General features: G+C 35.8%; 1 protein-coding gene across 1 annotated transcript; it reads right to left on the bottom strand.

Annotated features, from left to right (window-relative positions):
- Positions 1–2,907: 2,907 nt before the first annotated feature.
- LOC141402555 (glycoprotein-N-acetylgalactosamine 3-beta-galactosyltransferase 1-like) lies at positions 2,908–9,013 on the bottom strand. Its single transcript, XM_073984066.1, has 4 exons — positions 7,501–9,013; positions 3,553–3,649; positions 3,211–3,483; positions 2,908–3,129 (listed from the first exon to the last, which is right to left on the bottom strand). The coding sequence occupies exons 1-4, from the start codon at positions 7,953–7,955 to the stop codon at positions 3,016–3,018; spliced, it is 939 nt and encodes a 312-aa protein (XP_073840167.1). The 5' UTR covers positions 7,956–9,013; the 3' UTR covers positions 2,908–3,015.
- Between the last annotated feature and the right edge of the window lie 8,728 nt (positions 9,014–17,741).

Raw genomic sequence — 17,741 nt, 5'->3', positions numbered from 1 at the left:
ATATTTCCGGCCTTACTCCAGAAAGAGATGGACTTCATTGCGCCCAAACTATCTGGAATTTTTAACGCATGCTTAAAACTTGAGTATACCCCTAAAGCCTGGCAGGAGGCGAGGGTAGTATTTATCCCCAAACCTGGGAAGGCAAGTTACGCAATTCCTAAGTCTTATCGTCCGATAAGCCTAACATCCTTCCTGCTTAAAACCATGGAACGAATAGTCGACACCATGATTAAGAGCAAGATTCCAAACGATATGCTTAAATACAAACAACATGCATAGGTTAAAGGTAGATCAGTGGAAACCGCATTACATGAGGTTGTACACCACATCTAGAGAACCTTCGACAGGAAGATGCATACACCAGCGGTATGCATTGATATCGAGGGTGCTTTCAACAACGTCAGCACCGAAACCCTTATCCAATCCTTAGATAAGTTTCAGGTGAATCGGGCCCTTAGGGACTGGATAAGCCACATGCTAAGGAATAGATGGATAAGCTAAAAATAAAGGAATAAAGGACGTAAAAATAAAGGACAAAGTTGGTCAGGGTACGCCACAGGGGGGAATTTTATCCCCACTCCTATGGGTCACTACCATAAATAGCCTATTAAGGACTTTAACCGATGAGGGATTTGACCCAGTCTGTTATGCAGACGACGTTATAATACTTCTGAGGGGTAAGAATCCAAACTTGCTATGCAGAAGAGCTGAATCAGCCCTAAAACTAGCGTACAACTGGGCTAGACCAAGAGGTCTTAATGTAAACCCGGAAAAACGGAAATATGTCTGTTTACTAGGAAAACAAAACTGGGACACTTTGAAGAACCAGTTTTCCTAAACAAGACGATCAATATTTCCAATAAACTCAAATATCTGGGAGTAATTCTGGATAGGAAACTGAAATGGAAAGACCATATTCAAGAAAGAGCCAATAAAGCTCATAGATGTTGGTCAACCTGTAGAAGGGCTATAGGCGCCAAGTGGGGTCTTAATCCTAAGATGACACACTGGCTATACAAAAGCGTAGTTAGACCTATTCTAACATATGCTTCAGTAGTCTGGTGGACAGCTATGGATAAAAAGTGTAATATTAAAATACAACAGAAAGTCCAACGAATGTGCTGTCTAAGTGTAAGCGGCGCAATGAGGACAACATCAACGAGGGCATTAGAAACTATTCTATATATACACCCAATAGAAATCCAGATAAGGTATGAAGCGGCTGTCGCAGCTATTCGACTTAAAGCGATGGACGAGTGGATCAGTAAGGACCACGTAACATACCATCAAAACATTCTACAGGTAACAACGGGAGAGTCAATGGATAACATTGTATCGGACCGTATACCTGAAACATTTGTAGCTGTCTCATGCGAGGCATAATTCCAGACAGAGACTCGTGGATCGGCGGAAACCTAGCACAAATGCCGACTGGAAACTGTTGTTATACAGACGGCTCAATGCTAGGTGGGAGAACGGGACTGGGTCTCTTTATTGAAGAACCAGAGACCGAAATATCTCTTCGTTTGCCGGATCACAATACGGTCCATCAAGCGGAGATCCGAGCGAACACAGAGTGTCTGAACTGGCTTAATGCCAACACGAGGCCAACTACTGTAAACGTCCTTACGGACAGTAAAACTGCAATCAAAGCAATAACATCCAAGACAGTAAAATCACAAACAGTCTTGGATTGTATAAATTCGATCAACAGCTATACTCAGCATGACACGGTGCGTATAATATGGGTACCGGGACATGCGGGGAATAGAGGTAATGAGATAGCAAATTCTCTGGCAAAAAAGGGAAGGGAATTAGCAACCGTAAACTTAGCGAACGCAAAGCCACTAAACGCGTCTCGGCTAGAGTTAAAAAATTGGGCAAAAAATGCCCACTTATCCCTATGGAATAGAGAGGAATTAGGGAAAACCACAAAAATCCTATGGGGAGACCCAAATGAGGAAAAAACTAAAAACCTATTACTGCTAGGTAAAGCAGAGTTGAGTAGACTTACAGGTGTTCTTACAGGTCACCAGGGTTTACAAGCACATCTGCAAAAAATTAATTGTGCAGACAACAGCGTATGCAGGGCATGCGGAGAGGATGATGAAACATTGGAGCATTTTCTCTGTCAATGCCCCGCTTTCGCAAACATCAGATCCCATTTTTTAGGGAACGACACAATACCAGATCTTAATCAGGTAATTGTAGACGACCTAAAACAATTACGGGATTTTGTTAAGGGAACAGAGTTCCTTAATTAATTTATAGTAGAGTCCCCTTCTTCAAAAAACTTAGACTAGAGCGCACAACAGGCCTACTTCATGGCTTATGTGTATGTCCACCAGGACATGTGGCGAGTACTCGCCCCTCTTTTCAACCTAACCTATCCTAGACATGCCCCCAAAATTTTGTGTGGAAGGTATCCGAAAGAGTGGACAAATGTACTCTAGATTCCAACATGACTTAAGTGTGAAAAATATTTCTATGTCAGGATGCATGGATTTGCCCACAAAAAATGGTTGCAAAAATAATCATAGCGATTCGAGAGCAGCTGTTAAACTTAACTTTTCCTAAAATTTGTGTGGGTGGTACTCGAAGTAGTGGTCCTATATAGTCCAGATTCGAACATAATCTATGCCTCGTAGAAATATTACGATATGCAAAGTATAGACCATTTAAACGAAAAGTTTTGAACCTTTGTGGGGGAGATACCCGAAGGAATGATAAAAGGGGATAAATATATCACAAACTTGGCTGTTACGAGAAATTAATCTCCATATTAATGGTTACTTTTTCCAAAATGTAAAGTTGCTATTTTTTAAAGTCTAGATTGTGGATACGGTGTAAAATGTTCAGCCCCGCCACTTTTAATACCGCTATTATTAATAAAAAATGCAACTCCTATTTTTCAATAAATTCTATATTATTAATTTTTTGTTTCACTTATAATATTTATCACATGCTTTTTATAGTTTTAAAAATTTACTAAGTATATTATGTATTTTTTTTGCACTAATTGTAAAGGTTAAGAGACTTCAATTTGTAGAGCAAATATTCAATGACATAGAATTCTTCGGGTATAAGATAATGAAATGAAATTGCTGTAGTTGAACAACAGCTAACATTCTGTAATAAAAAAAATCACTTGAAATATTAAAGCAACAAACTTAACAATAAATCTAACAATTATACAGGATTGGAACTCACCTTAGTTGGTTCATGATACACCAATTTCGCATACCAATCCGATCTTATAGTCGGCATTACATCATGTGGTGCTAAAGGTATAAAACGTTCCATACCATCTGCATCTCTTGATTCACCGGCAACGACCCCAATGTTTTCCAAACACATACCCAACTGAAGATCTTCGGCTCGATATTCGCGACTACACACAATTTTGTTATCAAATGCTTCGGTGGCAAATTTTTCCAAAGCTTTTTGGCTTAAAACATATCCTGCACCACCCGACATATAACCCTGTAAATATAAACGGTAGTCATTTATAATAAAAACAAGCATATATGTAAATCCAATATCTATACAAACCTGTTTTATATGTTGTTGCAGCTTACAACCAAAATATAAGGGTTCATTTAGCGGATGTGTACTGAGAAATAACCGAAGATTCTCCATTATAACATATCTGAAATAAGTTTGAAAATTATAATTGTTCCACAAACATCCCATACGGGACAAGGGAGGCTTTTCTCATATCAATGAGTGCACCCCGATTTATATTAGCTCATTGATATGGGACCTACTGTTTATCGCCGAGTTCGAACGGCGTGTCTTAAGACACCACTGTGAAAATTAGTTGCTTAAATAAGTATTTTATGTAAACTAGCATAAGCTAGGAACTTCATAAATGTAGGCGAAGTTACAGTGAAGGCAAATTAATATTTGTTTTTATTAATTGAAATATCAAAATTTGTTTCTGTTTTGTTTTCCGCGAACCTTTGTTAAAATATAGAGCTCAAACATTGTATTGGATTATGGTCCGGTAAAATTACCACCCTTAATTTTAATATGCATACTATCTTATCTTCTGTGTTGTGGGTGAGCATTGGATGCTCAAGTTCCACTCATCGAGTATGCGTTCCTTTTGTCAGACGGTGCTAATACAGCTTATTAGCGGATCACCTTAGGTATTTAATAGCTCGGATGGTAAACAATGGGCTACTGCTGCCTTATTATTCTTCACTTTATTATTGCCTTGGTATCTTCTGCCTTGGCGATGAACATTCAGTATCATGTTGAGGACCCAGTGCTGGAGAGGATTATGGTGGCAGGTCTTAAGAAGTGCTATAGCGCGGGTTTATCGACATCAGTTAAGTTTTATGTAGAATAGAGGTACGGTGGACGAGTGGATGTATGTACAGAATGGTCTGTTCTATTTGTCGGCGTTAAGGGCGCATTTCACTTTCTTTCTTGGAAAAAAATGCTCACTAAGTTGTTCGAGATCAGGTGTCTGATGCTAGTTCGTTGGCCAAGTTATTTTAATGGAAGCAGGATGTGTGTCATGGGATCCAGTGAGACGGTCTGGGCAGGTGTGCGGCGATGTTGCCCTCAGTAATCCATCTGTGGGCCATTTATTTTGGAACCTCATGGTGGATTATCTGCTTCGGGGATTAGCAACCACTTTTAAGATCTGTGTGTATGCTGCTGACCTGCTTATCATGACTGTAGGTGAGACTCGTATCGAACTGGGACGTCTGACAAGTGGGTATTGAGGTGGCGAATGATAAGACTATGCTAATACAACTGAAAGACAGGATAGCCCATAGTCGACCTCCCCTAATTAGAAATGGTGAACTTGGCATATGGTATATTGGTCAAGTAAAGTACATGGGCCTCTCTAACATATGTCCCAAACATATTTTGCAGCAAACATATATATGTTTGCAATAGTTCCTAAGATAACATATGTTTGGGTCCAGCAAACAAATACATATATGTTTGGGTGCAAACAAATACAAACCCAAAAGCCACAAAAAAACAAGCACATGCTCCAGTGGGCGCTTTCTGAAAGCAAGGAGCGTAAATTTCAATTTCAAAGTGAAACATATTGAAATGTATGTTCACTTGTATTAAGTAGGGCAGAGCCTGTAAAGAGGTGTGCGAAATAATAGAGCCACTTTAAGTAAATAAGACAATTTCTTAAGGAGAAATGGAGAAAACTTAGTTTTCCTTCCTAACATTATTTTCCTGAATAAACCTGCACCAAAAATTAAAATTTTAACTCCCGTTCCAGAGATAATGCCCCATAAAGACCTCCAATATATCGCAAATATCAATAACATTTGTGATTGTGAAGAAAATGTGCTAATAAATGAAGAAGAAATGTGCTAATAAAAAACCGCTCGAAAAAAATTAATATTTTTATGATTTTAGAGCAAAAAATGTAAGGAATATTACCCTTTGTAGCTCCTCTGCTCCAATAAAAGAGTAACAAGTAAAAAGTCGTTAAGTTCGGCCGGGCCGAACTTTTTATACCATCCACCATAAAATAGTCTTCGTTAATATGGAATAATTAGGGTCCTTTCACAATTTTAGGTGGAACAACTTTTCGACAATGGATAGACTCCTACTGCCTCCCACTATTGCTTAAATTACACTGTGAACACAAATGTTGGGGCAGAGACAATTCCTTTTGGAAATGAAAGCCCTTGGTGTGTGTACATTAAAAACCCCGAAGGACAGATGCGCCGTGAGTCGAACTTCCGCGTTATGGCGTGATGAAGTTTTTGCAAGAGACCCTGTAGGCCATCATGAATTAGCATTATATCTTTATTTGTTGTTTTTGTAGAGCACTTAAACAACAGTGACCCACAGGGTCTTTAACAAAAATTTTATCACGCCATAACGCGGAAGTTCGACTCACGGCGGATCTGTCCTTCGGGGTTCATAATATACTCACCAAGACCTTTCTTCCCCAAGAGGAATTTTCCGTGCCCCAGACTTTCACCTCCATTTTGTTGCACAGTGTTATCTAATCTAATCTAAAAAAATGTGTTCAGCTAGGTGAAAGGTAGCACCAACGGGGCTATATCAAAGAGTCAACCTATCTTTAAATTTTTTTGGCGGAAAACTTTTATAGCTGCAGGGAACTTCAAGAGTCAAATTGAGGGTAGTTTCATCAAAACAATGTAGACCCTCAAAAATGGACCCATATTGACGAATTTTAGTGAAGAAATTTCGTGACCACTGAAAATTCCCGAAAATCGGGAGGTACAGTTATATGGGGGGATATACCAAAACATGGACCTATATTGACGATGTTTCATTGGAGATGTTTTATGAACACTGAGAACTTCAAATGTCAAATTATAGCTATTTCGGTTAAAAACTGTAGCTAAAATTCTCAAAATACCGAAAATCGGGAGGTACCGATATATGGGGGCTATACCAAAACATGGACCTATGTTGACGATGTTTCGTGGAGATGTTTCATGACCACTGAGAACCTCAAATGTCAAATTACAGCTAGTTCGGTTACAAATTGTGGCTAAAATTCTCAAAATACCGAAAATCGGGAGGTACCGTTATATGGGGGCTATACCAAAACATCGACCTATGTTGACGATGTTTGGTGAAGATATTTCATGACCACTGAGAACCTCAAATGACAAATTACAGCTAGTTCGGTTAAAAATTGTAGTTAAAATTCTCAAAATACCGAAAATCGGGAGGTTCCGATATATGGGGGCTATACCAAAACATGGACCTATGTTAACGATGTTTCGTGGAGATGTTTCATGACCACTGGGAACCTCCAATGTCAAATTGCAGATAGTTCGGTTAAAAATTGTGGCTAAAATTCTCAAAGTACCGAAAATCGGGAGGTACCATTATATATGGGGACTTCTCCACCAATAGTTGTCCACACAGGTTCATGTTTTGGTATAGCCCCCCATATAACGTTATCTACCGATCTTAAGAATTTTGAAGATTTTAGCCACATTTATTAACGAACCACTTGTCATATGACATTTGAGGATCCCAGTGGCCTCAAAACTTCTCCAACAAAAATTGTTGGACATATGTTTTGGTATGACCTCATATAACAGTACCTCCTGATTTTTAGTATTTTTTAAGATTATATCTATATTTTTTGATCGACCTACCTGTAATTTGGCATTTGAGGTTCCCAGTGGTTACAAAACTTCTTCACCACAAATTGTCCACATAGATCCATATTTTGATATGGCCTCCATATAACGGTACCTACCGATTTTCGGTATTTTGAAAATTTTAGCTAAGTTTTTTTGTGATCACAAAACTTCTTCAATAAAAATTGTCAACAACGGTCCAAGTTTTGCGATAGTCCCATATAAAGATACCTCCCGATTTTAGGTATTTTGAAGATATTAGCCTCATTTTATGACCGAACTACCTATTATTTGACATTTGCGGTTCCTAATGATCACGAAACTTTTGCCAGTGACCCATCATCCGTTTGATAAAACTCATTTTAAGGAAAACATTTAAACTTACGTATCATCATCGGCTTTCAGGAACCAATCAGCATCATTAAAATGATTATCGTAAATATATTTTAGCGCCAACTTTGTTTTCTCCCACAAATGTTGGCGACCTTCCATAATAGGTAAGGCAATCGTTTGCAAGGCACTATCTTCCTGCGAACTGATAAACAACAATTTATTGCATTTACGGCCCCACGTATGACGTATGTGAATTGCTTTGGTTAGATGATTTTCGGGTTGTGTTAAAATCCAACAAAGAATTCGAGTATTGTTATGAACATCTTGATCAATACTAATATTGCCATTATAAATAGATCTTTTCGATCCAGATTTTATAGAATTAGCCGTAGGTAAACCATTATTTAGCCAAACAAAAGTCGCATATAGTCCGATTGTGAAACCGATTATTAGACACAGTACATTTTTCCATATTGCTGCAATATTTATTTGTTTTGGTTTTAACATTTTCAATTAGATTCTTCCTCAAGCGCCATTACTATATTAGTTTAACCTCACATTGCTTTTTTAATCTATTTTTAACAAAAACTTGTTTTGAATATCTTTTCGATTTGTGGCGTTTTAATGCTTCTCTTTGTAATGTTTTAAAGTGAATGACTAAGTAAGCGCCATGATGAACAAGTGTTACTTTGGTTTTAACACCATGTTTATGAGCGTAAGCGTTCATTTAATTTCTTTTTGCCAAAATCTACAAATCTTGATTGTTTTTGCGATGCTCAAAAACTTTTTTGTTATTTTATTTTGATTTTATTGCATTTTCAATTGCTTAAAGATGATTGTACTCTGCAATCAGCATAACGAGTGCTGTTAAATCAGTTGGTTATATTCTGCACTTGACTAGGGTCAACAAACTATTAGTACATACATATGTATGATCAAAAATATGTTATTTGCGATAATGGGATTACTTCCGGGAAAGGCATAATCTCCTTATTAGTTCTTCTAGTTTTAGTGTGGATTCCTATGTAAATTTAATTTCACATTATTCTTCTGATTTTACTTCCACAGCCCTCCCTGGTTATTGATTTAATTTTTAAGGACAAAGCCAATCACCTCTGCTTGACTACCTCTCTAATCCACGTTTTATTCATGTTTTAATTATGAACAAACAAACACCCACGTATTTCAATCATTTATATAATTTTGGTATTGTTTGTTTATTAATAACAAATAATAAAAAGAAATAATGACTTAAAAATATTGATTGTTATTTATGCCTAGTTCCTTTTTCTGAAATAAATTCGTAGTTATTTAGGAAATAGTAGCAGGCAACTCTGAATTTCTGCGAAATGAAAGAATTTAAGCGCAATTTTATTTTATGGCAATCATAATCTCTTGTTAACAAATTCTGCAGTAGCAACAGAAATAAATGAATATCAACTGAACTTGTCAACAAAATGAAACCAGTTGTTTGTTTACTCTGAATTTGTTGGTGTTTCTAAATTAAATTTACTCGTAATTTCTAAATCCGTTAACAGTTATTCTCCAACGACTTTTGTGATTGTGATATACACATAATTTATTACGTATACCCTACACAACAGAGTGGTTAGGGGTATTATGAAATTGTGAATAAGTTTGTAATACCTAAAATGAAACGAGGTTAACCTGTTAGCCCAGTCAAAATAGATATGCAACATAACATAAAGGGGAAGTGACAGAAATTCCTACAAAGCTGAATTTTGGTATATGGGCAAAACTGCCAATTATTTCATATTCCATTTCCAAACATTAACGATTTTTGGTACATAGGTTAAGAAAAAATTCCCCAGTACAAATCCGCTCGCGAGCAAATTTTTGGTTGTTGCGGACAAATGTTATCGCGGTTTTACTTCTGCTTTTAAGAAAAAATTATTATAAAAACGCTAATTATTTTATTGAGCACAATTGTCACTAAAAAGTTATCACGAAGTGACGTCATTAAGTAGATTGCATAATATTTGTAAAATGTTTCTCATTATTCGCGGAATTTACAACAAATTGACAGAATTTTAAATGCAATCCGAATTTTTTGAAAATATAGGTCATTTAGCCGTCAAAAATTACAAAAAAAGTAACAGTTTTAAATAAAGACTTCACGGGGAATCAAATGAGACCAAACTTATAATCATCGGGATAGTAGTTAGGATATTATAGCCAAAATAAGCACATATTTGTGTTACAAAAACAAATTTTGGTTTGGAATAATGGTTTTCACATGCATTCTAGAGTCGAAAATATTGGAAAAATTCTATAGGAGTACTTCTTTTATTTTTCTTGAAACTCCCAAGGAAATGGGCGGATTTTGCTTTATCTACATTCACATAGAAGGTTTCCCATTGAGGAAAGTTATCGGGTTGTTGAAATAAATCATTAGACTTCTTAAACGGAAATAGAATTCAAATAAACCGCTTTAACTTATATGCATTATTAAAATATGTGTAAATCGCGTAATTATCAAAATCGTTTTGTCCGCATGTGATTTTCATGTACAGCAAGACCATATCCTTTAATTTGTATATATTTTTCGAAATATAATTTGGACGCTAAGATGTAGCATCGGCTGCATTTTAGCATTAAAAAACCTATGAAACATCGCTAATTTGCGCAAAGTTCATACAATTTCGTTCCGCATCCGGTTTTAGTGTCACCATGAAAATCTGCATCTATATATACCTATTTCAAGGCAATCAGTCAAAAACCGTGGATGTAGCATCACACACTATTTTTGGGATAAAATGAATGTAGTTCCCTTATCAGTGAAGTTTTTAAATCTCTGTTTCCGCAAAAAGGAAGATGCTGCACTAGTTTTTTCATAGTAGTGCAAGCGGCCGACAGAATACGCGATAAAATGCGCGATATTTTCAAAAACAATATTAGGTGATTTTCCTACCTTGGAATTTCTCCTATCTCGCGTTTTAGTAGATGGATTTTAACGAATAATGATTTATTAGATCCGCAACGTAAAAATCCAAAATTTGCAATCATGCACGAGTAAATCGAATGCCAATTGTACAAATTAGACCCGAAATATATGATTTTTAGAAATTTGTTCGCACAAAATTTTCGTATTTGGATACAGATTTCTCTGAAGCTGTGTAGGCTACATTCACGACACATATATCAAATAAATCAGAATCGTGAGTTCTTTATTTCTATATATGATTTTTTGAAAAACATGTTTGCGGAACGAAATTATAAGACAATTTCAAAAAATACTTAAAATCTGGCTTCAAAATGTCAGCATCATTTAATGGTAGACGCAGATCAAATTTTGAGAAGTTATACACTAGTGAGATGATCCTTATTTAGTTGCCTTCTACTTTTACTTTAACGGGAAAATCGTGAAAAGTGTGGTTTAATCACAAATCGAGAGAAAACAAAAAAAGACACGTTGGCTTCAACCCATTTTTACCCATTTTTTAACATAAATATAGCCACAGCTTCCACGCAAATCAACTTTGAAGGCCAATATTTTTTGCCAAGTCTAAAAACATTTCATTTTATCCAAAAGCATGTAAATTGTACAATATACAACCACTATTCGCGAGTTATAAACGGGTAAACCTTGGCTTCAACGATGTTAAATTTTCAATAATATTGCCCATATACCTAGGGTTTGACATTAGAAGTAATGTACAAAAAGTCTCCATCGATCCCGGATCGGATAACAGTAGGACTTATCAAAATACTGCTAAAGTGAAAGTTGTAGATTTAAAAATTGTCTACAAGAATGGTTTTTATGTCTTTTAAAACGGAGTCACCATTCTTGCGATATCGCGATCGAATTGTCAAATAACACTTATGGAGAAATAAGGCGTAAATACATACATTATGGGCCGAACCGGTTAAAACACCCGAGAGATGTGATAGGTATTTCCATAAACTTTCAAACCGCTATATCTCAAAAATGGTTCCTTCTGGGAAAAAAGTATAAAGACCAAACTTGTAGATAATTTTTCTGCCTGCAATATTTACTCTAGTCAGTTTTTGATTCAACCGATTTTCCTGAAATTTTCAGGGAATGTACAGGAATGGAATCCGGTGAAAATAGGATGTATATTTTCTTGACTTTCGAAGGGGGTCGGGGTACTTCTCTTTGCCATATTTAAAAAACGTCATATCTTTATTTATGGAAAGAAAATTTTACTTTTTTGCAGTGTTTTATTTAACTTGCTTTAGTGTCGGTCTAGTTCAAATCTAGTAACTAATTTTTAACACAGTTTCAGTTGACGAATCGAACTGAAACTTTGCACACATGAATATGACAATACATGAATATAAAACCAAAACCAATATGCGTCCATTTTTTCCTATTGCCCCCATATAACGGTACCACCCGATTTAGTTCAAACCTAGTAACTCATTTTTAACACAGTTGAAGTTGACTAATCGAACTGAAACTTTGCACAATCTTCAGATTTGGATGACAATACATGGTACCTATAGCCAACAAATAGCGGTACCATCCGATTTAGTTCAAATCTAGTAACTCATTTTTAACACAGTTGCAATTGACCAATCGAACTGAAATTTTGCACACTTTTCAGATTTGGTCCATACGGGTCCAATACGGATCCATTTTTTCCTATAGCCCCCATATTAACTCAGTTTCAGTTGACGAATCGAACTGAAACTTTGCACACTTTTCACATTTGGATGACAATACATGAATATGAAACCAAAACCAATATAGGTCCATTTTTTCCTATAGCCCCCATATAGCGGTACCACCCGATTTAGTTCAAATTTAGTAACTCATTTTTTACACAATTGCAGTTGATGATTCGAACTGAAATTTTGCACACTTTTGAGATTTGGATGACAATACATGAATATGAAACAAAAACCAATATGGGTCCATGCCCCCATATAGCGGTACCACACGATTTCAGGTGTTTTGAGGATTTTGTCTTCATTTTTAATCCGAATTGGCTGTAACTTGGCATTTGGAGTTCCCAATTGTACAGAAACTTCCCCACAAAAAATTGTGAACATGGACGATTTCAGGCAATTTAAAGTTTTTATCTACATTTTCGGCCTAAATTGACTATAATTTGGTTATGGTCAAAAAATGGTCAGTGGTCAAAAATTTACTTACTAAAAAGATAAAAAAATTGTTAAAAAAATTAAATTACAGTGTTTTATTTATAAATGAACTTAAAACTAGAAAATAATTTTTCATGATGGAATCTCTCAAATAAAACGCTTGCCGTTTAACATTGTCACAATTTTTAATTCAAATGCAAGAGATTCCATCATGAAAAATTATTTTCTAGTTTTAAGTTCATTTATAAAAAAACACTGTAAGTTACTTTTTTAATTAATTTTTATTCAATTTTCAATTTAATTTTTTTCTGCAAAAACCGATTTCACAGCTATACGACTTTCTGTAGTCCCATTTCGATAAGACTTACTGTTTTGAAGCAAATCGTGAAAACCTAACAAAAAACCCAAAAATGTGACCTAAACTTCTTTATCTCAAAAATGGTAAAACCTAGGAACAAATCAAACAAATTTTCAAAGTTACAACATTTTCTTTAGCCCCATTTCGATAGGACTAGCGGTTTCCAAGCAAAATCGCGAAAACCTAAAATATACCTAAAAATGTGTTTTTGGATTTTTCTCATATATGAACATTGCTGTTTCAGAATTCAAAAAACTAAAATTCCCTCCAGCGATTATTTATTGTTTTTGGATTTTTCTCATCTATGAACATTGCTGTTTCAGAATCCTCAAAAACTTCCCAGTTGTAAGCTCCCTTCATTTAACGTTGGTTCAAGAGCACCGTGATATTGAACCATCACGATAAAAATTTACCTAATCGAAATAATGTTCTTAGACTAATCATATGTTTTGACGAAACCCGCGTCAAACAATTTGGAGTCGATTTATTCCAGTTCCAGGCTCGTGCTCATTATAACTCTCGAACAGATCAGCAGATTTGGTCCAAATTTTGGATCGCGCAATATTTTGTCCAAACTTCCTTAGGGCACCAGACTTCAAAATGTTTCCCTAAAATCTTGAACAAAGTCCAATTCGATTTTTGCGAGACCTAGAGTAGGTTCATATATGGATTATATCGATGGAATATGGATTATATCTGAAGGAGACCTCCAACACAAAATTTCAATATTCGATTTGACCGAAACTATAAACATCCTAAAATTACGTACATATATCAAATACCAAGAGGGTCTATTTGGGACAACATCTTCGGATACATCCCTCATAAAGGTTCAACATTAATGTAGTTTAAGGGCTGTTCGATGAGCCATTGCACTTTTTGACCAATGGTACTTCTTGCGGTCTTGTTTACAGCGATATTGTATTTTTAGTGCGTAAGTCCATGGTATGTTAGGATTGGTCCAAAAGCTCTAAATCTTACGCCGACCAACTAAATTGAATTTCCAAAATTAGGTCCACTTCCAATATGGACTATATCAGTCGATACTTTCAGGTATCGGTTGTACAAAAGTGCAAAACTTTTGCGCTTTCATAGAAGTCACATTTTTGAGCACAACCATAAGCATTGATTGTAACGCCAACAATCGTGAAGTTATACACCCCAAATGTTTCGAAATTATTGTTGGAAAGTTTATACGTCCAAAACAGGAGACGAAATTCTGAAACTTCTTGGCTACACAATTTATAGAAAAAATTGGCTATGTTGCCCGTAGGTAGGCAAACCCGACTGTTACTTTTTACTTGTTTTACAGAAAACAAAAGTTATGCATTTTCATCAGATTGTCTCCGCTGTGCCGACAGAAGTAATTGGTCGTTGGAAAGTTTTAAAGGTCATCGAGTCCATAAACATCTAGTCGTATAATTAAGATAGAAATAAGCGGGAACAACAACCATTGATGTATCAGATGCAGTTTTTCGACTTAACCTATTTCTTCAAAATTTAGCTAAAATGTTGCCGAGTTCTTTTTAGAGATATTTTCTATGAGTCATAGATTGCAACGCCAGGCTCCTTTCACGAACTCTATCACTTCTGGTATAATAGTAAAGTTTTGGTGTTTTTATGACATTAAAGAATATTATTTTCTTGCAATAATACAAGACATTTTTAATGGCACTGAAGTTAGTGTGTGATATATGTACTTTAAAGAAGAAACGGCGTCGGATCGAACTGTTTATATCCTCCAAACACTGTATATATCTATTCGACATATTCGCGAATGCAATCCCTGTGTTCGAACGTGGATCTATTTTCACCACTCTTTTCATGGAAGTTCTCCCACCAAAAGGATTTCCAAAATCCATATTACTGACGATATTTTTAAATACTATGCTAATAGCCTCTAATTACAGAAAATCTTTCGAAAGCTATTCGCTGCAGGATTTAGAACCCAAAATGCCAAATAAGAGCTAATGTGGTTGAAAAATCTGGGATACACGAAAACGTTCATCTATATGGGTAATATTCATTTGAAAGATTTTTTAGTTATTGCTTCAATTCCATTGGATAATTTGGTTAAAAACATTTGTATGGAAACTATAACGAACGTGGTCTGATATGGTTCATTTTCAATTCTAAACATCCAATGACTAGTATATTATAATCGGTTCCAAATTTCAATCTTGTATCTAAAATATTGTGATCTCTCTCTATTGAATGTATATACTTTGTGGTAATATTGAATATACATAAAATCAACTAAAAACCCTTAAAATAGCTTTACGTAACGATACACAACATTTTTAATTTTCATGATTTTTGGTCAAGTTAATTTTTTTCTGCAAAAACCGATTTCCATCAAATTTTCAGCAAAAGCTCAATGTTTGCAGTTGTTATGTATATTTTATGAATTTTGGTGTACCTTTCCCATGTCTTTCAGTTAAACGCTATATGTATAAGCCAAACTTACGATTCTATCAGTTTCTGCATAAATTTTGGGAGGCAATAGGGTTGTGTGTACCCTAGGTACATATTTGGAGCCAAAATACCGGACCACGCTCACTTGTTTTAAATATGTTGTATCTTGAAAGCTGATGACCACGTCCACTCGTTTCAATACATTATTTTTTCAAAACTACTGAACTTAATTTCATGAAATTTTCAGAAAATGTTCGGGAATATCCCGTGGTCCAAAATGCTATATATTTGTAGACAAATTTCGGGGGCCTATCGTTTTACAATCGCTATATTTACTAAACTTATGAGTGCATTGGCTTGCAAATTAATTTTCGAGACAACGGTGGTTGCGCCGCCGATCTAGAAAAACGATATATTTACAAATTTCCTTAAACGGTGAGGTTCAACGGTCCATCAGCCATGAAAAACTAAAACATATAAGTTTTAATAAGCGGAGGAATTAGACTTAACCATTTTTTTAACTTTAGGATAAAGGCAGGAGACATGGACGATAACAAATCCTAAACAGAATCAATGGGCGAAAAATCCGACAAAGTCCGTAAGAGAAAAGAAAGGTTACAGACAAAATCTGTTGATAAATTTTAAATCCTCCTCGGATCGAAGAAGTGAGGTAGAAAATACCTATTTTTGAATTGTCAAGAATAACGTCCACAAAAAGTTATCATTGAAACTTATTACGACGTCCCAGCAACGCGGACCGGGGTCTGCTAGTATGACAATTAACTGCCTGTATGAACATTTGTCCGCATGGGTCCACGTCTTCATATAGCCCCCATAGAACGGTACCTCCCGATTTCCGATATTTTGAAGGTTGTGGCCTCAACATCATACTTAAATGACTGACATTTTGTATAAAGTCTACGTTGGGAGTATAAAACTTTCCACCTGAAATTTGTCGGTATACGTCCACGTCTTGATATAGCCCCCATAGTACGGTACCTTCCGATTTTCGGTATTTTGAAGGTTGTGGCCTCAGTATTCCACCGAAATGTCTGAAATTTGGTATTTAGTCTTCGTTGGGGGTATAAAACTTTCCACCTGAAATTTCTCGGTATAGGTTCACGTCTTCATATAGCCTCCATTGAACGGTACCTCCGGATTTCTGGTATTTTGAAAGTTGTGGCCTCAATATCCCTCCGAAATGGCTGAAATTTGGTACAAAGTCTTCCTTGGAGGTATAAAACTTTCCAACTGAAAGTCGTCGGTATAGGTCCACGTCTTCATATAGCCCCCATAAAACAGTACCACCGGAATTCTGGTATTTTGAATGTTGAAATGTCTGAAATGGCTGATATTTGGTTTAAGTCTTCCTTGGAGGTATTAAACTTTCCACCTCAAAATTTGTCGGTATAGGTCCACGTCTTCATATAGCCCCCATAGAACGTACCTCCGGATTTCTGGTATTAATAAGATTGTGGCCTCAATATCCCTCCGAAATGGGTAAATTTTGGTATTAAGTCTTCTTGGGGGTATAAAACTTTCCACCTGAAATTTGTCGGTATACGTCCACGTCTTGATATAGCCCCCATAGTACGGTACCTTCCGATTTTCGGTATTTTGAAGGTTGTGGCCTCAGTATTCCACCGAAATGGCTGAAATTTGGTATTAAGTCTTCCTTGTGGATAAACAACTTTCAAACCTAAAATTTGTCGGTTTAGGTTCAGGCCTTCATATAGCTTCCATAGAACGATACCTTCCGATTTTCGGTATTTTGAAGGTTGAGGCTGTGGTTATACATTTCTCTTTTTTATTGGCTTGTCTGCAGAGAATTTTAAACAGAAAAATTGTACATACAAACATTTTTGTACCTATTATTGAAATATTTGTTGTATACGAAAATATGTATGTAATATGTATAATTTTGCATATGTCATATGTTTCGATTGCAATTTAATCAGAAGTCAAAAATATGCCCAACCCCAAAATCTGACATGAATCGGACCAAAAATAGGGGTTGCATAAAATTCCGCTGTCCAGTCATAACTCTAATGAACATTGTTTGAAATAAATGTTTTTTAGAAGGCATGATATGAAATACCGCTTAAACAACGTGAAATAAGCATTGTGGAGTTCCAGAGTGTTTTTAAAAATTCCCTGGGCACATTATTTGGACAATTTTGCGAAAGATTACTTGGTTCAACTCCCAACATTTTAGCTGCTAGTGACCAGAATTCCAGAAATGGGAAAAATGCTCGTTTTACCCCGACTTAGATGGCGCCATAAAATCCAAACCAAGACAAAACCCAACAAGGGATTTTGTAGTCCCAATATGTATTTTCCAGTGTTGCACAGTGTTATTTAATAACAGTTTATTTATTTAATAACTGGCCCATTAACAATATGTGAAATTCTCATTTTTGCGGAATATTTCT

Source organism: Musca autumnalis, unplaced genomic scaffold (assembly GCF_047663935.1).
Source record: "Musca autumnalis isolate F117 unplaced genomic scaffold, ASM4766393v1 scaffold_4, whole genome shotgun sequence".
NCBI lineage: Eukaryota > Metazoa > Arthropoda > Insecta > Diptera > Muscidae > Musca > Musca autumnalis.
Note: the sequence above shows the minus strand (reverse complement) of the source record. Positions and strands in the feature narration are given on the sequence as shown.